The sequence below is a fragment of the Rattus norvegicus genome, chromosome 7, assembly GCF_021556685.1.
Source record: "Rattus norvegicus strain SHRSP/BbbUtx chromosome 7, alternate assembly SHRSP_T2T, whole genome shotgun sequence".
Taxonomy (NCBI): domain Eukaryota; kingdom Metazoa; phylum Chordata; class Mammalia; order Rodentia; family Muridae; genus Rattus; species Rattus norvegicus.
Window position 1 is genome coordinate 12,987,159 of NC_141540.1, and position 24,601 is coordinate 13,011,759.

General features: G+C 40.8%; 1 protein-coding gene and 2 pseudogenes across 19 annotated transcripts in view; 2 read left to right on the forward strand and 1 right to left on the reverse strand.

The window, feature by feature from the left end:
• Window positions 1-635, reverse strand: part of Zfp709l1 (zinc finger protein 709-like 1) — a 41,022-nt gene extending 40,387 nt beyond the window's left edge. For 12 of the 19 annotated variants that reach the window (XR_015624396.1, XR_015624395.1, XR_015624393.1 and 9 more), the window contains exon 1: window positions 520-635. Coding sequence is in view for 11 of the 19 variants with exons in the window: in XM_087559160.1 (XP_087415286.1) it covers window positions 520-522 (3 nt within the window). In the remaining 8 variants the exon portion in view is untranslated. 19 annotated transcript variants of the gene reach the window in all.
• Window positions 636-1,825: 1,190 nt separating this feature from the next.
• Window positions 1,826-2,695, forward strand: Srsf7-ps3 (serine and arginine rich splicing factor 7, pseudogene 3; annotated as a pseudogene).
• A 10,667-nt stretch (window positions 2,696-13,362) lies between these two features.
• On the forward strand, window positions 13,363-13,473 carry LOC120094041 (U4 spliceosomal RNA; annotated as a pseudogene).
• The last annotated feature ends 11,128 nt before the right edge of the window (window positions 13,474-24,601 follow it).

Genomic DNA, 24,601 nt, shown 5'->3' on the forward strand with positions numbered 1-24,601 from the left:
AATAAAGAGATCAGCAGAACATGAGAGAGCACTCAGAACAAAATCATAATTAATATTGGGTCAATGACAAGAGACCACAGTGAGGCTGGCCTTCCTGACACACGTGACTGTACCTCCGCGGCATCTACATGCAACCCTGTTAATAATGCAGACTTTACACCTGCGCAGAGTTAACTGCAGACGGATCCTACACGTCAATGTCAAGGGCCAGGGGAAGAACTTCTAGAAGACACCAGACAAACTAGAGCTCCGCCAGTCAGCACTGTCTCCCCTGACAATAAAGGCCGCGCGTGCCCGAGCTCTGCAGCAAGCCCAGAACGGTTTCCAAGCACAGCTCCCGCTTCCCACGCTGTGCGCCCAGGAGAACTAAGTCAATGAGAGGTTTGATTCGGGACCAAACCTCCTGAACAAACGGAGTAACACAGGGCACTGCGTGTCGCCGCCGGTTCCCGCACCCCGGGTCAACCCCACACGGGCTCCCGCGGATCCTACCCGCGTGGGGACGGCGGCCCCGCTCACCATAGCGCGGATTCCGACCTCACCCACGCTCTTGTCACAGCTGTGGGAAGCAGGGTCCCAGCCCAGAGCACGGACCGAGGAGAGACTTCCTCAGTCAACCAGAGGCAAGGCAGACCGGAAGTTCCCGCCTCTATTCCGACTGATGTTCCGCCTCGAGGCCCTGATTAGCGAGTGAGGCTTGAGTGACAGGAGCAGCTCCCTTAGAGACAGAGTGCTGTGAAGGAACACAGCACAGCCCTACATTCCACCCCAGGCACAGAGTGGAGACTGGCATTGCATAACTTTCACCTGGACTGCAAAGTCAACCCTGCACTTAGTAGTGAAAGCTAGAAGTTTTAAGGTTGCTCCCCGCCCAGACAAAAGTTTAGAGCAGAAGAAAGAAAATGGTCGGGCCCTGGAACTGCATTTTCCAGGAACTAGCTGACCACAGAATGAGTAATTACACCAGGAGTTAGGCAACTCTCTCCCAGGAACTAACTGACCATAAAGTTAGATTAAAATCTTAAAGAACAATCTTGAGAAACAGGAAGCTTCTCCTTGTGATTTTTCACTGGTATTCTCCACATTTTCCAATGATGCCATGCCTACCCCCTTGAGTTGGGGCTTATTCGTTTAAATACCCCTTCTCCCAGCTACTGGAGGTAGAACTCCTGTGCCCCTGTGTGGGATACGAGTCTCGACCCCAGTTCACTGGTTCCTCTCGATAAACCTCTTGTAATTACAGCATTGACGGTCTCTCCTGAGTTTCTGAGGGGTCTCTTCATCCCAAGACTTAACTGAGGGTCTCCCCTCTCTGGGGGGTCTTTCAGTAGCAACTTCTCCTTCATATAGACAAAGGGTCTCCAGTATATGCAAATCATTAAACAATGTGTAGGGATTAATCCTCCTGCCTCACAACTGAAAGAAAGCCCATTCCATTCAACTCAAATTTAAACCACCAAAAGGATATTCACCAGGCACCAGCAATTTCAATAAGGCACACCATACACTGCAAACACCTCTCTCAGCTGCACATCGTTGAGCAAACAGCAACACTTCCCCAGCCTTCTGTGGTGACACTGATAATGTGACCCGTTTGTGAAGTAAAGACAGGGCATCAGTCAGATCAGCTTGGTCTATGGCAACGAATCTGGTCCAAGAAGGTATCAGTATGAGATGATGATGGCTCATGCCAGACAAGTTCATTAAGACGTGCAGGTCTGGGTGGTGCCTCTGGGATCGCTGGCAGATGAGATTGTGCAGCAGCTTCCTTGCTACTTGCACTGCGAGCATTACAAGTTAGAGCTGAGTACACGGATCCGCCATCATGTCAGGTTACAGGTGGTATGCAGGAGAAACCAAGGTATATGTTGGAAACCTGGGAAATGGCGCTAGTAAAGGAGAGTTAGAAAGGGCACTCAGTTACTATGGGCCCTTAAGAACTGTATGAATTTCCAGAAATCCTCCAGGATTTGCCTTTGTGGAATTTGAAGACCCTAGAGATGCAGAGGATGCAGTTCGAGGGTTGAATGGGAAAGTGATTTGTGGTTCACTAGTGAGGGTTGAATTACCAACAGGCATGCCTTGGAGATCTCGTTTTGATAGGCCACCTGCCCATCGTCATGATAGGATCTATGAGTGTGGTGAAAAGGGACATTATGCTTACGACTGTCATTGCTATAGCCCACAGAGAAGAAGCAGGACACAATCTAGATCACATTCCCAATCCAGGGAAGGCGATACTCTTCCTCACACAGCAGGAGCCGAGGAAGGAGGTCAAGATCAGCATCTCCTAGACAATCAAGGTCCGTGTCTCTTCATAGATCAAGAGCAGCTTCACTCAGATGATCTAGGTCTGGTTCTATAACAGGTAGAGGTATTTCCAATCCCGTTCAAGGTCGAGATCAGAATCCAGGTCTATTTCGTGACCAAGAAGCAGCCGATCAAAATCCAGATCTCCATCTCCTAAAAGAAGTCATTCCCCATCAGGAAGTCCACACACAAGTACAAGTCCAGAAAGAATGGACTGACGTTCTCAAGTTCACCCGTTAGGGAAATGTTATTTTGTTTACATTATTATAAGGGATTTGTTGGGTCTGTAAAGTGTAACCTAGGAAGGTTCATCAACCATCAAATCAAAATGGATCTGGATTATTCCTCTGTAAAATTCACAGCAGTAAATAATGTTTTTGATGAATGTATTAATATCTTTTGGTCTAGAAATATAGGTTTTTATTCAACACATTTAAATAAAATGTTTCTAACAAGAAAGAAAAAAGAAGTGCAGGTCTGACACACTGTTTGCAGAGGAGAATCAGACAAAATCTGCAGAAACCAATTCAACAATGCTGACAGGAATACAGCATGCCTCAGACTGAACGCAGGTGGCCTTGGGACTGATAACCAAAGGCCAAAGAGCTAGGTTCCCTTGACTCCTTCAAGACTTCCTCAAGCACCAAAACAGACTTTGCCAAGTTAGCCCTTGGGCAAGCACCTCTGAGAAAGTCTTGGATTGGCTCCCAGAAATAAATTGCAGGAGATAGGTGGTAAATCATTCTTTTTTTTTTTAAACGTGAGTATTTCTTATTTACATTTCGAATGTTATTCCCTTTCCCGGATTCCGGGCATACATCCCCCTAGCCCCTCCCCCTCCCCCTCTATATGGGTATTCCCCACCCCATCCTCCCCCCAATACCGCCCTCCCCCGAACAATTACGTTCACTCACGAATCAGTCTTGGCAGGACCAAGGGCTTCCCTTTCCACTGTTATTCTTACTGGGCCATTCATTGCTACCTATGAGGTTGGCGCCCAGGGTCAGTCCATGTATAGTCTTTGGGTAGTGGCTTAGTCCCTGAAAGCTCTGGTTGGTTGGCATTGTTGTTCATATGGGGTCTCAAACCCCTTCAACCTCTTTCAGTCCCTTCTCTGATTCCTTCAACAGGAGTCCCGTTCTCAGTTCAGTGGTTTGCTGCTGGCATTCGCCTCTGTATTTGCTGTATTCTGGCTGTGTCTCTCAGGAGAGATCTACATCCAGTTCCTGTTGGCCTGCACTTCTTTGCTTCATCCATCTTGTCTAAGGGGTGGCTGTATATGTATGGGCCACATGTGGGGCAGGCTCTGAATGGGTGTTCCTTCTGTGTCTGTTTTAATCTTTGCCTCTCTCTTCCCTGCCAAGGGTATTCTTGTTCCCCTTTTAAAGAAGGAGTGAAGCATTCACATTTTTATCATCTGTCTTGAGTTTCATTTGTTCTAGGCATCTAGGGTAATTCAAGCATTTGGGCTAATAGCCACTTATCAATGAGTGCATACCATGTGTGTTTTTCTGTGATTGGGTTAGCTCACTCAGGATGATATTTTCCAGTTCCATCCATTTGACTATGAATTTCATAAAGTCACTGTTTTTGATAGCTGAGTAATATTCCATTGTGTAGATGTACCACATTTTCTGTATCCATTCTTCTGTTGAAGGGCATCTGGGTTCTTTCCAGCTTCTGGCTATTATAAATAAGGCTGTTATGAACATAGTGGAGCCTGTGTCTTTGTTATATGTTGGGGCATCTTTTGGGTATATGCCTAAGAGAGGTATAGCTGGGTCCTCAGGTAGTTCCATGTCCAATTTTCTGAGGAACCTCCAGACTGATTTCCAGAACTGTTGTACCAGTCTGCAATCCCACCAACAATGGAGGAGTGTTCTTCTTTCTCCACATCCTCGCCAGCATCTGCTGTCCCCTGAGTTTTTGATCTTAGCCATTCTCACTGGTGTGAGGTGAAATCTCAGGGTTGTTTTGATTTGCATTTCCCTTATGACTAAAGATGTTGAACATTTCTTTAGGTGTTTCTCAGCCATTCGGCATTCCTCAGCTGTGAATTCTTTGTTTAGCTCTGAACTCCATTTTTTAATAGGGTTATTTGACTCCCTGCGGTCTAACTTCTTGAGTTCTTTTTCTTTGTATATTTTGGATATAAGGCCTCTATCTGTTGTAGGATTGGTAAAGATCTTTTCCCAATCTGTTGGTTGCCGTTTTGTCCTAACCACAGTGTCCTTTGCCTTACAGAAGCTTTGCAGTTTTATGAGATCCCATTTGTCGATTCTTGATCTTAGAGCATAAGCCATTGGTGATTTGTTCAGGAAATTTTCTCCAATGCCCATGTGTTCGACTTGCTTCCCTAGTTTTTCTTCTATTAGTTTGAGTGTGTCTGGTTTGATGTGGAGGTCCTTGATCCACTTGGACTTAAGCTTTGTACAGGGTGATAAGCATGGATCGATCTGCATTCGTCTACATGGTGACCTCCAGTTGAACCAGCAACATTTGCTGAAAATGCTATCTTTTTTCCATTTGATGGTTTTGGCTCCTTTGTCAAAAATCAAGTGACCATAGGTGGGTGGGTTCATTTCTGGGTCTTCACTTCTGTTCCATTGGTCTATCTGTCTGTCTCTGTACCAATACCATGCAGTTTTTATCACTATTGCTGTGTAATACTGCTTGAGTTCAAGGATAGTGATTCCCCCAGAAGTCCTTTTATTGTTGAGGATAGTCTTAGCTATCCTGGGTTTTTTGTTATTCCAGATGAATTTGTAAATTGTTCTGTCTAACACTTTGAAGAATTGGATTGGTATTTTGATGGGGATTGCATTGAATCCGTAGATCGCTTTTGGTAAAATTGCCATTTTTACTATATTAATCCTGCCAATCCATGAGCATGGGAGATCTGTCCATCTTCTGAGGTCTTCTTCAATTTCTTTCTTCAGAGGCTTGATGTTCTTATTGTAGAGATCTTTTACTTGCTTGGTTAAAGTAACTCCAAGGTACGTTATATTATTTGTGACTATTATGGAGGGTGTCGTTTCCCTAATTTCTTTCTCACCTTCTTTCTCTTTTGTGTAGAGGAAGGCTAATAACTATTTGAGTTAATTTTATACCCAGCCACTTTGCTGAAGGTGTTTATCAGCTTTAGTAGTTCTCTGGTGGAACTTTTGGGATCACTTAAATATACTATCATATCATCTGCAAATAGTGATATTTTGACTTCTTCTTTTCCGATCTGTATCCCCTTGATCTCCTTTTGTTGTCTGATTGCTCTGGATAGAACTTCAAGAACTATATTGAATAAGTAGCAAGAGAGTGGGCAGGCTTGTCTAGTCCCTGATTTTAGTGGGATTGCTTCAAGTTTTTCTCCATTTAGTTTAATGTTAGTGACTGGTTTGCTATATATGGCTTTTACTATGTTTAGGAATGGGCCTTGAATTCCTATTCTTTCCAGGACTTTTATCATGAAGGGGTGTTGAATTTTGTCAAATGCTTTCTCAGCATCTAATGAAATGATCATGTGGTTTTGTTCTTTCAGTTTGTTTATATAATGGATCATGTTGATGGTTTTCCTTATATTAAACCATCCCTGCATGCCTGGGATGAAGCCTACTTGATCATGGTGGATGATTGTTTTGATGTGTTCTTGGATTCGGTTTGCCAGAATTTTATTGAGTATTTTTGTGTCGATATTCATAAGGGAAATTGTTCTGAGTTCTCTTTCTTTGTTGGGTCTTTGTGTGGTTTAGGTATAAGAGTAATTGTAGCTTCATAGAAGGAATTCGGTAGTGCTCCATCTGTTTCAATTTTGTGGAATAGTTTGGATAGTATTGGTATGAGGTCTTCTATGAAGGTCTGATAGAATTATGCACTAAACCCGTCTGGACCTGAGCTCTTTTTGGTTGGGAGACCTTTAATGACTGCTTCTATTTTGGTAGGAGTTATGGGGTTGTTTAAATGGTTAATCTGTTCCTGATTTAGCTTCGGTACCTGGTATCTGTTTAGGAAATTGTCCATTTCCTGCAGATTTTCCAGTTTTGTTGAATATAGGTTTTTGTAGTAGGATCTGATGATTTTTTGAATTTCCTCTGTTTCTGTAGTTATGTCTCCCTTTTCATTTCTGATTTTTTTTAACGTGGACACACTCTCTGCGTCCTCGAGTTAGTCTGGCTAAGGGTTTATCTATCTTGTTGATTTTCTCAAAGAACCAACTTTTGGTTCTGTTGATTCTCTCTATGGTCCTTTTTGTTTCTACTTGGCTGATTTCATCTCTGAGTTTGATTATTTCCTGTCTTCTACTACTCCTGGGTGTATTTGCTTCTTTTTGTTCTAGAGCTTTTAGGTGTGCTGTCAATCTGCTGACATATGCTCTCTCCTTTCTTTCTGCAGGCACTCAGAGCTATGAGTTTTCCTCTTAGCACAGCTTTCATTGTGTCCCATAAGTTTGGGTATGTTGTACTTTCATTTTCATTAAATTCTAAGAAGTCTTTAATTTCTTTCTTTATTTCTTCCTTGACCAGGTTATCGTTGAGTAGAGCATTGTTCAATTTCCACGTATATGTGGGCATTCTTCCCTTATTGTTATTGAAGACCAGCTTTAGGCCGTGGTGGTCTGATAGGACGCATGGGATTATTTCTATCTTTCTATATCTGTTGAGGCCTGTTTTTTGACCAATTATATGGTCAATTTTGGAGAACGTACCATGAGGTGCTCAGAAGAATGTATATCATTTTGCTTTAGGATAGAATGTTCTATAAATATCTGTTAAGTCCATTTGGTTCATGACTTCTCTTAGTCTGTCTACGTCTCTGTTTAATTTCTGTTTCCATGACCTGTCCATTGATGAGAGTGGGGTGTTGAAATCTCCTCCTATTATTGTGTGAGGTGCAATGTGTGTTTTGAGCTTTAGTAAGGTTTCTTTTACGTATGTAGGTCCCCTTGTATTTGGGGCATAGGTATTTAGGATTGAGAGTTCATCTTGGTGGATTTTTCCTTTGATGAATATGAAGTGTCCTTCCTTATCTTTTTTGATGACTTTTAGTTGAAAATTGATTTTATTTGATATTAGAATGGCTACTCCAGCTTGCTTCTTCCGACCATTTGCTTGGAAAGATGTTTTCCAGCCTTTTACTCTAAGGTAGTGTTTGTCTTTGTCTCTGAGGTGTGTTTCCTGTAGGCAGCAGAATGCAGGGTCCTCATTGAGTATCCAGTTTGTTAATCTATGTTTTTTATTGGGGAGTTGAGACCATTGATGTTGAGAGATATTAAGGAATAGTGTTTATAGCTTCCTGTTACATTCATATTTGGATGTGAGGCTATATTTGTGTGCTTTTCTTCTCCTTGTTTTGTTGCCAAGATATTTAGTTTCTTGCTTTTTCTAGGGTGTAGCTTGCCTCCTTATGTTGGGCTTTACCATTTATTATTCTTTGTAGCTCTGGATTTGTAGAAAGAGATTGTGTAAATTTGGTTTTGTCATGGAATATCTTGATTTCTCCATCTATGTTAATTGAGAGTTTTGCAGGATACAGTAACCTGGGCTGGCATTTGTGTTCTCTTACGGTTTGTATAACATCTGTCCAGGATCTTCTGGCTTTCATCGTCTCTGGCGAGAAGTCTGGTGTGATTCTGATAGGTCTGCCTTTATATGTTACTTGACCTTTTTCCCTTACTGCTTTTAATATTCTTTCTTTGTTTTGTGCATTTGGTGTTTTGACTATTATGTGACGGGAGGAGTTTCTTTTCTGGTCCAATCTATTTGGAGTTCTGTAGGCTTCATGTATGCTTATGGGCATCTCTTTCTTTAGGTTATGGAATTTTTCTTCTATGATTTTGTTGAAGATATTTACTGGTCCTTTGAGCTGGGTGTCTTCACTATCTTCTATATGTATTATCCTCAGGTTTGGTGTTCTCATTGAGTCCTGGATTTCCTGTATGTTTTGAACCAGTAACTTTTTCCATTTTACATTATCTTTGACAGTTGTGTCGATGATTTCTATGGAATCTTCTGCTCCTGAGATTCTCTCCTCTACCTTTTGTATTCTGTTGGTGATGCTTGTATCTACGGCTCCTTGTATCTTCCTTTGGTTTTCTATATCCAGGGTTGTTTCCATGTGTTCTTTCTTGATTGCTTCTATTTCCATTTTTAATTCCTTCAATTGTTGGATTGTGTTTTCCTGGAATTCTTTCAGGGATTTTTGTGATTCCTCTCTATAGTCTTCTACTTGTTTATTTATGTTTTCCTGGAATTCTTTCAGGGATTTTTGTGATTCTTCTCTATAGGCTTCTACTTGTTTATTTATGTTTTCCTGCATTTCTCTAAGGGAGTTCTTCATGTCTTTCTTGACGTCCTCCAGCATCATGATCAAATATGATTTTAAATCTAGTCTTGCTTTTCTGGTGTGTTTAGATATTCAGTGTTTGCTTTGGTGGGAGAATTGGGCTCCGATGATGCCATGTAGTCTTGGTTTCTGTTGCTTGGGTTCCTGCGCTTGCCTCTTGCCATCAGATTATCTCTAGTGTTACTTTGTTCTGCTAGTTCTGATAGTGGCTAGACTGTCCTATAAGCCTGTGAGCCAGGAGTGTTGTAGACCTGTTTTCCTGTTTTCTTTCAGCCAGTTATGGGAACAGAGTGTTCTGCTTTCGGACATGTAGTTTTTCCTGTCTACAGGTCTTCAGCTGTTCCTGTGGGCCTGAAGAGTTCCTGCATGTTCCTGTGAGTCAGAAATGTGGGCAGAGTGTAGTCTCTTCTGGCTTCCCAGGCTTGTTTGCCTCTCTGAAGGTTTAGCTCTCCCTCCCATGGGATTTGGATGCAGAGAGCTGTTACTCCAGTCCCTTTAGTTTCCAGAGGTGTCTCGGGCGCAGGGGGTCTGCAGCTCCAGTGTACCTATCTACTGTTTCCCAGAGGCCATATACAGTTTCCTCATGGGCCAAGGATGTGGGCAGGGGTTGGCAGTATTGGTGGTCTCTCCCGCTCTGCAGTCTCAGGAGTGCCCACCTGTCCGGGCGCTGAGCTCTCTCTCCCACGGGGTTCGGGAGCAGTGAGCTGCGGGCAGGGCTCAGCGAAGTTTGGAATCCAGCTAAAAACCGGAAGTGTCCTGTCCTAGAGGAATTTTGCCTTTGTGTGTCCTGAGACCACCATTCAGGTCGTTTGGAGCAGAAAGGTTGGTCTTACCTGTGGTCCTGAGGCTCAAGTTTGCTTGTGGGGTGTTACTTATGAGCTCTCCACTAGGGCAGCAACCAGGAGGGCCTGCGCTGCCCTTTCCAGGAGCCCCCGTGCACTGAGGTCCCAGATGGCATTTGGTGTTTTCCTCTGGAGTCAGAAATGTGGGCAGAGTGTAGTCTCTTCTGGCTTCCCAGGCTTGTCTGCCTCTCTGAAGGTTTAGATCTCCCTCCCACGGGATTTGGGTACAGAGAGCTGTTACTCCAGTCCCTTTAGGTTCCAGAGGTGTCTCGGGCGCAGGGGGTCTGCAGCTCCAGTGCACCTATCTACCGTTTCCCAGAGGCCGAATACAGTTTCCTCTTGGGCCAGGGATATGGGCAGGGGTTGGCAGTATTGGTGGTCTCTCCCGCTCTGGAGTCTCAGGAGTGCCCACCTGTCCGGGCGCTGAGCTCTCCATGTTAAATCATTCTTAAAGTTGTTTTCTATGTGGTCATATTAAAAGTAAGTTCAGGGTGGCCAAGAAAGGGGCCAGCACTGCCATTTTAGTGTCTGGAAAAGGAAAATTTTACTCTTCATCTCGAGGCTATGTTCCTACCCTAAGCAGAGGCTCCATTGGATTTTATTCTAAAGAAGGTGGTGGCTGTATCATTTCCCCTTTGCCTTGGACCTCACCTCAGTCTTACTCATTTGGATAGTCTAGGAAGACCTCATACCAATACTATCCAAACTATTCCACAAAATTGAAACAGATGGAGCACTACTAAATTCCTTCTATGAAACCACAATTACTCTTATACCTAAACCACACAAAGACCCAACAAAGAAAGAGAACTTCAGACCAATTTCCTTTATGAATATTGATGCAAAGATACTCAATAACATTCTGGCAAACCAAATCCAAGAGCACATCAAAACAATCATCCATCATGATCAACTAGGCTTCATTCCAGGTATGCAGGGATGGTTTAATATATGGAAAACCATGAACATAATCCACTATGTAAAAAAACTCAAACATAAAAACCACATGATCATTTCATTAGATGCTGAGAAAGCATTTGACAAAATTCAACACCCCTTCATGATGAAAGTCCTGGAAAGAATAGGAATTCAAGGCCCATACCTAAACATAGTAAAAGCCATATACAGCAAACCAGTTGCTAACATTAAACTAAATGGAGAGAAACTTGAAGCAATCCCACTAAAATCAGGGACTAGAAAAGGCTGCACACTCTCTCCCTACTTATTCAATATAGTTCAATAGTCCTACCCAGAGAAATCAGACAACAAAAGGAAATCAAAGGGATACAGATTGGAAAGGAAGAAGTCAAAATATCACTATTTGCAGACGATAAGATTGTATACTTACGTGATCCCAAAAGTTCCACCACAGAACTACTAAACCTGATAAACACATTCAGCAAAGTGGCTGGGTATAAAATTAACTCAAATAAATCAGTAGCCTTCCTCTACACAAAAGAATAACAGGCTGAGAAAGAAATTAGGGAAATGACACCCTTCATAATAGTCCCAAATAATATAAAATACCTCGGTGTGACTTTAACCAAGCAAGTGAAAGAACTGTATTATAAGAACCTCAACCTCTGAAGAAATAAATTGAAGAAGATCTCAGAAGATGGAAAGATCTCCCATGCTCATGGATTGGCAGGATTAACATAGTAAAAATGGCCATTTTAACAAAAGCAGGGGTTGGGGATTTAGCTCAGTGGTAGAGCGCTTACCTAGGAAGCGCAAGGCCCTGGGTTCGATCCCCAGCTCTGAAAAAAAGAACCAAAAAAAAAAAAAAAAAAAAAAAAAACAAAAAAAAACAAAAGCAATCTACAGATTCAATGCAATCCCCATCAAAATACCAATCCAATTCTCCAGAAGAGTTAGACAGAACAATTTACAAATTCATCTGGAATAACAAAAACCCAGGATAGCTAAAACTATCCTCAACAATAAAAGGACTTCTGGGGGAATCACTATCCTTGAACTCAAGCAGTATTACAGAGCAATAGTGATAAAAACTGCATTATATTGGTACAGGGATAGGCAGATAGACCAGTGAAATAGAATTGAAGAACCAGAAATGAACCCACACACCTATGGTCACTTGATTTTTGACAAAGGAGCCAAAACCATCAAATGGAAAAAAGATAGCATTTTCAGCAAATGTTGCTGGTTCAACTGGAGATCACCATGTACAAGAATGCAGATCAATTCATGCTTATCACCCTGTACAAAGCTTAAGTCCAAGTGAACAAGGACGTCCACATCAAACCAGATACACTCAAACTAATAGAAGAAAAAGTGGGGAAGAATCTTGAGCACATGGGCCCTGGAAAAAATTTCCTGAACAAAACACCAATGGCTTATGCTCTAAGATCAAGAATCGATAAATGGGATCTCATAAAACTGCAAAGCTTCTGTAAGGCAAAGGACACTGTTGTTAGGACAAAACAGCAACCAACAGATTGGGAAAAAATCTTTACCAATCCTACAACTGATAGAGGGCTTATATCCAAATTATACAAAGAACACACGAAGCTAGACTGCAGGGAGACAAATAACCCTAATAAACATGGGGTTCAGAGCTCAACAAAGAATTCACAGCTGAGGAATGCCGAATGGCTGAGAAACACCTAAAGAAATGTACAATATCTTTAGTCATAAGGGAAATGCAAATCAAAACAACCCTGAGATTTCACCTCACTCCAGTGAGAATGGCTAAGATCAAAAACTCAGGTGACAGCAAATGCTGGTGAGGATGTGGAGAAAGGGAATACTCCTCCATTATTGGTGGGATTGTAGACTGTTACAACAATTCTGGAAATCAATCTGGAGGTTCCTCAGAAAATTGGACATGGAACTACCTGAGGACCCAGCTATACCTCTCTTAGGCATATACCCAAAAGATGCCCCAACATATAACAAAGACACAGGCTCCACTATGTTCATAACAGCCTTGTTTATATTAGTCAGAAGCTGGAAAGAACCCAGATGCCCTTCAACAGAGGAATGGATACAGAAAATGTGGTACATCTACACAATGGAATATTACTCAGCTATCAAAAACAGTGACTTTATGAAATTCATAGTCAAATGGATGGAACTGGAAAATATCATCCTGAGTGAGGTAACCCAATCACAGAAAAACACACATGGTATGCACTCATTGATAAGTGGCTATTAGCCCAAATGGTTGAATTACCCTAGATGCCTAGAACAAATGAAACTCAAGACGGATGATCAAAATGTGAATGCTTCACTCCTTCTTTAAAAGGGGAACAAGAATACCCATGGGAGAGAATAGGGAGGCAAAGATTAAAACAGAGGCAGAAGGAACACCCATTCAGAGCCTACCCCACATGTGGCCCATACAAATACAGCCACCAAACTAGATAAGATGGATGAAGCAAAGAAGTGCAGGCTGACAGGAACCAGATGAAGATCTCTCCTGAGAGACACAGCCAGAATACAGCAAATACATAGGCTAATGCCAGCAGCAAACCACTGAACTGAGAATAGGACCCCTGTTGAAGGAATCAGAGAAAGGACTGGAAGAGCTTGAAGGGGTTTGAGACCCCATATGAACAACAATGCCAACCAACCAGAGCTTCCAGGGACTAAGCCACTACCCAAAGACTATACATGGACTGACCCTGGGCTCCAACCTCATAGGTAGCAATGAATAGCCTAGTAAGGGCACCAGTGGAAGAGGAAGCCCTTGGTCCTGCCAAGACTGAACCTCCAGTGAACATGACTGTTGGGGGGAGGAGGTAATGGGGGTAGAATGGGGAGGGTAACACCCATATAAAGGGAAGGTGGAGGGGTTATTGGGATATTGGCCTAGACACCGGGAAAGGGAATAACAATTGAAATGTAAATAAGAAGCTTTGCGCAGTGGCAGTATCGTAGCCAATGAGGTTTAACCGAGGTGCGATTATTGCTAATTGAAATGTAAATAAGAAATAACCATATAATAAAATTGGAGGAAAAAAAAGAATAGAATGATTTGCATTCTTATACATACTGACCTCCTGTTGAACCAGCACCATTTGTTGAAAATGCTATCCTCTTTTAATTGGATGATTTTAGTTCCTTTGTCAAAGATCAAGTGACCATAATGTGTAGGTTCATTTCTGGGTCTTCAATTCTATTCCACTGATCCATCTGCCTGTCTCTGTACCAATACCACACAGCTTTAATCACTATAGGTCTGTAATACTGCTTGAGGTCAGGGATGGTGATTCCCAGAAGAACTATTATTGTTGAGTAGCTATCCTTTTTTTTTTTTTTTTGCTTTTCCAAATGAATTTGCAAATTGTTCTTTCTATCTCTATGAAATAATGGATTGAATTTCGATGGGGTTTGCATTGAATCTGTAGAATCTTTGTGGTAAAATGTCCATCTTTACTATATTAATCCTGTTAATCCATGAGCATGGAAGATCTTTCCATCTTTTGAGATCTTCAATTTCTTTCTTCAGAGATATGAAGTTATTATTATACAGATCTTCCACTTGCTTGGTTAAAGTTACATCGAGGTATTTTATATTATTTGGGACTATTATGAAGGGTGTTGTTTCCCTAATTTCTTTCTCAGCCTGTTCATCTTTTGTGTAGAAGAAAGCTATTTATTTGTTTGAGTTAATTTTATACCCAGCCACTTTACTGAAGTTGCTTATCAGGCTTAGTAGTTCTCTGGTGGGACTTTTGGGGTCACTTAAGTATACTATCATATCAACTGCAAAGAGTGATATTTTGACTTTTTCCTTTCCGATTTGTACCCCTTTCACCTCCTTTTGTTGTCTGATTGCTCTGGCTAGGACTTTGAGAACTATATTGAATAAGTAGGGTGAGAGTGGGCAGCCTTGTCTAATCCCTGATTTTAGTGGCATTGCTTCAAGTTTCTCTCCATTTAGTTTAATAGTAGCTACTGGTTTGTTGTATATGGCTTTTTACTCTGTTTAGGTATGGGCCGTGAATTCCTGTTCTTTCCAGGACTTTTATAATGAAGCAGTATTGAATTTTTTCAAATACTTTCTCAGCATCTAATGAAATGAACATGTGGCTTTTATCTTTGAGATTGTTTATATAGTGAATTATGTTGATGGTTTTCCATATATTGAACCATCCCTGAAAACCTGGGATGAAGCCTACAGTCATGATGGGTGATCGTTTTGATTTGTTCATGGATTTGGTTTGCAAGAATTTTATTGAGTATTTTTGCGTCGGTATTCATAAGGGAAATTGGTCTGAAATTCTCTTTCTTTGTTGGGTCTTTGTGTGGTTTAGGAATAAGAGTAATTGTGGCTTCCTAGAAGTAATTCAGTAACACTCCATTTGTTTCAATTTTGTGGAATAATTTGGATTGTATTGGTATAAGGTCTACTATGAAGATCTGATAGAATTGTGCACTAAACCCTTCTGGTCCTGGTCTCTTTTTGGTTGGGAGAGTTTTAATGACTGCTTCTATTGCTTTAGGAGTTATGGGGTTGTTTAAATGCTTTACCTGTTCCTGATTTAACTTTGATACCTGGTACTTGTCTAGAAAATTGTCCATTTCCTCCAGATTTTCCAGTTTTGTTGAATATAGGCTTCTGTGGTACGATTGATGATTTTTTTAATTTCCTCTGATTCTTTTGTTATGTCTCCCTTTTTATTTCTGATTTTGTTAATTTGGATACACTCTGAGTGTCTTCTGGTTAGTCTGACTAAGGGTTTATCTATCTTGTTGATTTTCTCAAAGAACCAGCTTTTTGTTCTGTTGATTCTTTGTATTCTCCTTTTTGTTTCTACTTGGTTGATTTCAGCATTGAGTTTGATTATTTCTTGCCTTCTACTCCTCTTGGGTATATTCGCTTCTTTTTATTCTAAAACTTTTAGGTGTGCTGTCAATCTGCTGATGTATGCTCTCTCCTGTTTCTTTCTGCAGACACTCAGAGCTATGAGTTTTCCTCTTAGCACTGCTTTCATTGTGTCCCATAAGTTTTGGTATGTTTTGCCTTCATTTTCATTAAATTCTGAGAAGTCTTTAATTTCTTTCTTTATTTCTTCCTTGACCAAGTTATCATTTAGTAGATCATTGTTCAACTTCCATGTATATATGGGCTTTCTGTTATTGTTGTTGTTATTGAAGACCAATCTTTGTGGGTGGTGATCTGATAGGATGCATGAGATTATTTCTATCTTCTTGTATCTGTTGATGCCTGTTTTGTGACCAATTATATGGTCAATTTTGGAGAAGGTACCATGAGGTGGTGAGAAGAAGGTATATCCTTTTGTTTTAGAATGGATTGTTATATAAATATCCGTTAATTTGATTTGGTTCATAACTTCTGTTAGTTTCTCTATGTCTCAGTTTAGTTTCTGTTTCCATGATCTGTCCACTGATAAGAGTGTGGTGTTGAAATCTCCTACTATTATTGTGTGAGGTGCAATGTGTGCTTGGGGCTTTAGTAAGTTTTCTTTTATGAATGTAGGTGCCCTTGCATTTGGAACATAGATATTTAGGATTGAGAGTTCATCTTGGTTGATTTTTCCTTTAATGAATATGAAGTTTTCTTCCTTATCTTTTTTGATGACTTTTGGTTGAAAATCGATTTCGTTCCATAGTACAATGGCTACTCCAGCCCGTTTCTTCAAACCATTTGCTTGCAAAGTTGTTCTCCAGAATTTTATTCTGAGGTAGTGTCTGTCTTTGTCTCTGATATTTGTTTCCTGTATGCAGCAAAATGCTGTGTCCTCTTTACATATCCAGTCTCTTAATCTGTGTCTTTTTTTGAGTCCATTGATGTTGAGAGATATTAAGGAAAAGTGATTGTTGCTTCCTGTTATTTTCATATTTGGAGGTGGGATTATGTTTGTGTACTTCTCTTCTTTTTTTTTTTTTTTTGCAAGGATATTACTTTCTTGCTTTTTCTAGGGTGTAGTTTACCTCCTTGTGTTAGGCTTTGCCATTTATTATCCTTTGTAGGGCTGGATTTGTAGAAAAATATTGTGTAAATTTGTTTTTTTCACGGAATATCTTGGTTTTTCCCTCGATGTGAGTTGATGGTTTTGCTGGATATAGTAACCTGGGCTGGCATTTGTGTTCTCTAAGGGTCTGTATGACATCTGTCCAGGATCTTCTCACTTTCATTGTCTCTGATGAGAAGTCTGGTGTAATTCTGATAGGTCTGCCTTTATATGTTACTTGACCTTTTCCCTTACTGATTTTAGTATTCTTTCTTTGTTTTGCACATTTGGTGTTTTGACTATTATGTGATGGAAGGAATTTCTTTTCTGGTCCAATCTATTTGGAGTTCTGTAGGCTTCTTGTATGTGTATGGGCATCTCTCTCTTTAGATTAGAGAAGTTTTCTTCTATGATTTTGTTGAAGATATTTACTGGCCCTTTGAATTGGGAGTCTTCCCTCTCTTCTATTCCTATTATCTTTAGGTTTGATCTCATTGTGTCCTGAATTTCCTATATGTTTGGGCTAGGAGCTTTTTCCATTTTACATTATCTTTGACAGTTATTTGGATGTTTTCTATGATATCTTCTGCTCCTGAGATCCTCTCTTCTATCTCTTGTATTCTGTTGGTTATGCTCACATCTATGATTCCTGATCTCTTCCCTAGGTTTTCTATCTCCAGGGTTTTCTCCGTTTGTGCTTTCTTTATTGTTTCTATTTCAGTTTTTAACTTGTTGATGGTTTTGTTCATTTTCTTTTCCTGTTTGGTTGTTTTGTCCAGTAGTTCTTTAAGGGATTTTTGGGTTTCCTCCCTAACATGTTCTACTTGTTTACTTGTGTTGTCTTGTAATTCCTTATGGGAGTTATATATGACCTTTTTAAAGTCCTCCAACATCATGATACAATGTGATTTTAAATCTAGATCTTGCTTCCGGTGTGTTTGGATATCCAGTGTTTGCTTTGGTGGGAGAACTTGGTTCTGATGATGCCAAATAGTCTTAGTTTTTGTTGCTTGGTTTTCTGTGCTTGCCTCTTGCCATTAGGTTGTCTGTGGTGTTAGCTGTTCTTGCTGCTTCTATTGGTGTCTTGACCTTCCTGTGGGCCTGTGTGTCAGCACTCCTGTAGACCTGTTTTCCTGTTTTCTTTCAGGCAGTTATGGAAACAGAGTGCTCTGCTCTCAAGTGTGCAGTCGCTTCTGGCAGCTGACTTTCAGGTCTCTGAGAGAGCAGCAGCCAGAAGGAAGGGTCCTGCCCCTACTGCTCCTAGGTCCCTGTGTGTAGGGAGCACAGGTGGTGCTAGGCGTTTTCCTCTTGAGTTGGGAATGTGAGCAGAGAGGGTCTCCTCTGGGTTCTCAGGGGTGTCTGCACTTCTGCAGGTCTAGCTCCACCCACACACACACACACAGAATTTGGGTGCAGGGAGCTGTTTGACCTGTTCAGGTCAGATCCAGGGGCAGATCTGGACCGCTGGGCTCCTGCAGCTGACTGCTCCTATATTCCTGTGTCCAGAGGTACTGTGTAATTTCCTCTTGGGCCAGGGATGTGGGCAAAGGTGGGCAGAAGTGGCAGTCTGTCCTGCCCTGCAGAAGATTGCCCACACTTCTGAGTGATCAGTTCTCTCTCCCAAGGGATTTGGGAGCAGGGAGCTGTGGGGGTGGACCAGAGAAGTTTGAGTCAGATTAGTTTGAGAGTGTCTGGTTTTCTGTGGAAGTACTTGATCCACTTGGACTGGAGCTTTGTACATTGCGGTAAGAATGGATCAATTTGCATTAATGCTGACCTCCTGTTGAACCAGCACCATATGTTGAAAATGCTATCTGTTTTCCACTGGATGGTTTTAGCTCCTTTTTCATAGATCAAGTGACCATAAGTGTGTGGGTCCATTTCTGGGGCTTCAATTCTATTCCATCAATCTACCCGCCTGTCTCTTTACCAATACCATACAATTTTTATCACTATTGCTCTGTAATAAAGCTTGAGGTCAGGGATGGCGATTCCCCCAGAAGTCCTTTTATTGTTGAGGATAGTTTTCGCTATCCTTGGTTTATTGTTATTCCAAATGAATTTGCAATTTTCTCTTTCTAACTCTTTGAAGAATGGATTTGGAATTTTGATGGGGATTTCATTGAATCTGTAGATTGCTTTTGGCAAAATGGACATTGTTACTATATTAATCCTGTCAAAGTATTAAAGATCTTTCCATCTTCTTAGCTCTTCTTTAATTTTTTTCCTCAGAGACTTGAAGTTCTTGTCATACAGACTTGCTTGGTAAAGTCACACTGAGGTATTTCATGTTAATTGTACTATTATAAAGGGTGTCATTTCCCTAATTTCTTTCTTAGACTGTTTATTTCTTTGAGTTAATTTTATACCCAGCCACTTTGCTGAAAATGTTTATCAGGCTTAGAACTTCTCTGGTGGAAATTTTATGGTCACTTAAGTATGCTATCATATCATCTGCAAATAGTAATATTTTGACTTCTTCCTTTCCAATTTGTATCCCTTTGACCTTTTGCCGTCTGATTGTTCTGGCTAGGACTTCAAGTACTATATTGAATAAGTAGGGAGAGAGTGGGCAGCCTTGTGTAGTCCCTGATTTTAGTGGGAGTCAAGTTTCTCTACATTTAGTTTGATGTTGGCTACTGGTTTCCTATATATTGCTTTTACTATGTTTAGGTATGAGCCTTGGATTCCTGATCTTTCCAAGACTTTTAACTTGAAGGGGTGTTGAACTTTGTCAAATGCTTCTTCAGCATCTAATGAAATGATCATGAGGTTTTTTTTTTCTATGAGTTTGTTTACATAGTGACTTACGTTGATGGATTTCCATATATCGAAACATCCCTACATCCTTGGGATGAGGCCTACTCGACCATGATGGATGATTGCTTTGATGTGCTATTGGATTCAGTTTGTGAGAATGTTATTGAGTATTTTTGTGTCAATATTTATAAGGGAAATTGGTCTGAAGTTCTCTTTCTTTGTTGGGTCTTCCTGTGGTTTAGCTATAAGCAATATTGTGGCTTTATAGAAGAAATTGATTGGACAGTATTGGAATGAGGTCTTCTATGACGATCTTACAGAATTCGGCAACAAACCTCTCTGGTTCTGGGCTCTTTTTTTTTTTTTTTTTTTGGTGGGGAGGCTTTTAATACCTGCTTCTACTTCTTTAGGGGTTATTGGACTGTTTGGATGGTTTATCTGATCCTGATTTAACTTTGGTACCTGATGTCTGTCTAGAAAATTTTCCATTCCATTAGAATATACAATTTGTTGAATATAGGCTTTTGTAGTAGGAGCTGATGATTTTTTTTAAAATTTCCTCAATTTCTGTTTTTGTTCCCTTTTCATTTCTGATTTTGTTAATTTGGATACACTCTGTGTGCCCTCTGGTTAGTGTGGCTAAGGGTTTATCTATCTTATTGATTTTCTCAAAGCATCAGCTCCTGGTTTTGTTAAATCTTTGTATAGTTCTTTATGTTTCTACTTGGTTGATTGTAGCCCTGAGTCTTATTATTTCCTGCACTCTAGTCCTCTTGGGTGTATTTGCTCCATTTTTGTCCCGAGCTTTTAGGTGTGTTGCTGCTAGTGTATGCTCTCTTGAGTTTCTTTTTGGATGTACTCAGAGCTATGAGTTTCCCCCTTAGCACCGCTTTCACTGTGTCCCCTAAGTTTGGCTATGTTGTACCTTCATTTTCATTAAATTCTAAAAAGTCTTTAATGTATTTCTTCCTGGACAAAGTTATCATTGAGTACAGTGCTTTTAAACTCCCTTTCTGTCATTTTCGATGTTATTGAAGACTAGCCTTTGTCTGTGGTGAGCTGATAGGATGCATGGAATTAATCTCCCACTATTACTGTGTGAGGTGCTATGTGTGCTTTCAGCTTTCGTAAGGTTTCTTTTATGAATGTAGGTGCCCTTGCATTTGGGACATAGATATTCAGAATTGAGAGTGCGTTTTATACTTTGATAAGTATGAAGTGTCCCTCCTTATCTTTTTTGAGAACTTTTGAAAGTTGATTTGATTTGGTATTTGAATGGTAACTCTAGCTTTTTTTCTTGGGACCATTTGCTTAGAAAATTGTTTTTCAGCCTTTTACTCTGAGGTAGTGTCTGTCTTTGTCACAGAGGTGTGTTTCCTGTATGCAACAAAATGCTGGGTCCTGTTTACATATCCAGAGTTAGTCTATCCTTTTTCTAGGGGTAGTTTCTCTCCTTGTATTGGAGTTTCCATCTATTATCTTTTGTAAGGCTGGATTTGTAGAAAGATGTTGTGTAAATTTGGTGTTTAATATTTTAATCCTTTCAAGACACTATATCAGCCATTTGGAATATTTTTTAAGATTTATTTATTTACTATATATAAGTACACTGTAGCTGTATTCAGACACACCAGAAGAGGGTATCAGCTCTCATTACAGATGGTTGTGACCCACTATGTGGTTACTGTGATTTGAACTCAGGACCTCTGGAAGAGCAGTCAGTGCTCTTAACCACTGAGCCATCTCCTCAACCCTGGAATCTTTGGTTGGATGCCCCAATACTGTCACCCCAAATACAACTGAAGGAAGCAAGATGTGCTATTGACCCAATTATGGTAATGTTACTTATTCAGAGGGGGTGGGTTTAAGAACAGGAGTACTTCCTGTTCTTTGCCTATGCAGGTTAGGAAAAAAAAATACTTCAAAGGAAAGGAACATGTTTCTTCCTTGATTAAGGGCAGAATGTTACTAGAATCATTAACAATTTCATCCTTACCAAAGTTCAAAGATGCCAAAAGTGTTTTTAGAGCTGAGATCTCTGAGCTAAGTGCTTTTAGGGGCTTCATGAAGGAGTAAGGTAATAGTAAAATCTTGTCAATAGAAAAACTCCATGAACAAGAGAAGAGAATTTCTGGCCTGGGTACAGGTCTAATATTCTAATGGGGGCAAATCAATATCTTGGCCAAAGAACCATCCCTGTGAATCAGGAGACTTACTGTGAACTATACTAATGAAGTAGATACAATAATATTTTTTGTACTAGAGATCTGTGTCAGGATTATGGATTCAGCTAATACTAATCAAGGTCTCAAGATGGACTAACCCACTTGTCAGAATAGAGAGGGCACTTCTGGTTCACTGTGCTGTAGGCTTGCCTGTGTTTGAATAAGGGGCTTGTGTGCTTCCCTGTGCCTACTCTTGGGAACTGTGAGGATTCCAGGAAAGCTGAGAATCTGACTCATGGTGAACAGAGCTGCCATCCCCACATGGGAAGGAGCAAGAGGACCCTGTGTAGGGTTTGTCCTTGGCTGCAGGAGCCAGAGGCAAGATTGAGTATCTGGTATGATTCTATTTGTTCCCCCTGAAGTCCTTGTACTCCCCAGGCACCCTAACCATACTAATGAAATAGATGCTATAAGTATTATTTTTTGTACTTGAGGCATGTCTTAGGATTATGGCATCAACTAATGCTAAACAGACAGGTATGCCCTCCTCTCTGAAGCTTCTTATTCCAAAGTAGGACATAGTGGTGACATTTGAATGACTTTCAAGAAAACTTTTGAAAAAAAATCAGATATCATTCTTTTTACTAAACACTGTTAAGCTTGGATCAAAGAATTCAAATCCTTTCAATTTCCCTACATAGTAAAACTGTTCTTTCTTCAAAGATCTACTTCTCTGTGGAAGGGATTTAATGACAGAACAGGGATTCTTTCCACCTTCCTCTTCCATTTCCTGTGTATCCAAATAAATAAGGTTGAATTCAGACAGCAGCCAAAGAAGAAAATATACAGCCACTACCTTAGAATAAAAACCAAGTACAGCCTCTGTCTAGGACAGGAGCATAGCCTCCAGATCAAGAGTAAAATTCTCCTTGTTCAGGCACTGCAATTGGAATGATGGTTTCTTTTCTTGGTTGTCCTGAACTTACTTCTAGCATGACCACACACAAAACAACATTAAGGATGATTTAACACCTGCTCCTGCCACATAGGCTACTGCACAGGAGCTGCAGCCTGGCTGACCCACCTCCTCATCACTATGTATTCCTGGGAAAGTAATGCACTCAGGCGCTTTGATACATAGCAGCACAGTGGATACAGTTAGACTCACATGTTGTATCTGGATGAGAACCCTGGAAAAAAGCATCAACATGCTGCTATTAACTGGTACTCCCGTGGCAAAGCTTGCTCCAGAGACCCTCTTTGGCAAGGACTACTCACCTATATAGGCCTCAATGGAGTAACAACTCCCCTACACTGTGATCAGAGATCAAAGGGCTCACACTGCACAGGCTTTCCCAGCTCTGTCCTCTACCCCAGGGGCACACAGAGCCAGTATACTGGAAATTTTCATTTAAGTAGAAATGCTTTCAGTTTCCCAGAGCATTTTATGTTTCTGCTTTTATATGTAGGGTCTCTCGGATTCACAGTCATTACACACTCAATGTTCAGCCATCTTTTTACCTAAGAACTAGGAAGTCCTATAGACAACCTTAGGTCAAATTCGAATAGGAGCAACAATTAAAGCAAAGGGAGGCCATGAATGTGAAGGCAAAGAGGGTACACAGAGGGTTGGAGAGGTAAAAGCAAAAGGCCAAATGAGGTAATTATGATCTCAAAAATAAAATTTACAACATGGCATCAGGCTGTATGGCCCCATGTCCTCAAGGGAATAACAATTTATATTGGAGCACGCAAAGGATAACTCAGACCTTTTATCCCATGCTCATCCAGAAGAAACAAACAAAAAACAAGCAAACAAACAAAACCCAGCCAATTAGGCAAGGCCACACAAATTTGTCCAGCTCTTCTGTTCTCCTTGAACTAGTGTAACTATATTTGGTTTCTTAAATTTGATATTCACTTTTTATCTATATTTCTGGTTGCTTGCTTATTGACCCCAAATAAACACTAATCAGGTCATTTATCAATCACCTGAAGTTTATCAGCTAACAGTTCACTGGTAAGCTCAAGTGTAGACAAAATTGGAAAACTTTTGGTTGTGTGAAATAATTTTTAAAAATGGCACCATCCTGCACTACGCCTGCAGGGCACCGGCAGGCCTGACCTGTTCTCATCTCAGCAGACTCTCTGACCCAGAGCTCCAAAATCTCTCCACCTGACTCACTAAGTTTCCATGGCAGGTCAATGCTACCCCAGCCCCATGCATCCAAATTCACACAGCTACTGGTTTGCACTTCTCACAAACCTGCATGTGCTTTGCTACCATATCTTTCTCTTGAACCTAGCTGAGTCACCAAATGGAGGAAAACACACAAACTTAGTTTTGAATCAACAGGCAACACAATTGCAGGGCACAGCAACTAGTATCCTAATTTTGAAAGCCAGTCTAGGTTAAATTCCTCCAGTGGCAAATCCTGGTGGCTCTACCGGCTAAACTGGGGCCTCTTGTTAGCTACATTTTTTCCCTCCAAACTTTCCATGTCCCCAGAAAAAGTCATCTTTTCCTGCCTCTTCTCCTCCCTGACCTGGAAGTCCTACCTACTCCTCACCCAGTGATTGGTCCCCTGAAATCTGTATTCATTAGGGGAAGGTTCCACACCTTTTAACAACCTTCTGGGCACCTCCCTTTCTGTTTTCAAATGCACAACCAATGATTGGTACATGGTTCCCTCTACATTTGCAACACCCAGTAAAAGCCTGGGCTCTATTCCCTTGTTTCTCTTTTCTTTTCTGACCTGCATACTTGTGTTCCCAGCACTTTGTGGTAGAGGCAGATTTGGGGTTTAAATTCAATTCTCAATGATATAGGACCAGGCAAGCCTGGGATACAAGACATATTTCTCTTAAAGAAATTCACAACCATTTGAGAAACATCAAATAAAAGTCTTAGTTACTGGGAATCTTTTGAAATTAGAAGCAAATAGGGACGGGAGTCGTGATCTATGCACAAAAAATGAAAGTTAAAAAGTGTTACTTTGGTGGTTTGAGTGAGAATAGCCCTCATACGCCCTTAAGATAGAATAATTTGTCATCAGAGAGTGGCACTGTTTGAGAGGGATTAGGAGGGGTAGCCTCCTTGGAGTAGGACAATCTTGTTGGAAGATTGTCAATGGAGGTAGGCTTTGAGGTTTCAAGGGTCCAAGCCCTTGAAAACTGCTATCTGATTGGTTCAACTTCTATCCACATGTAAAACTCTCAAATACTTCTCCAGAACCATATCTGCTTG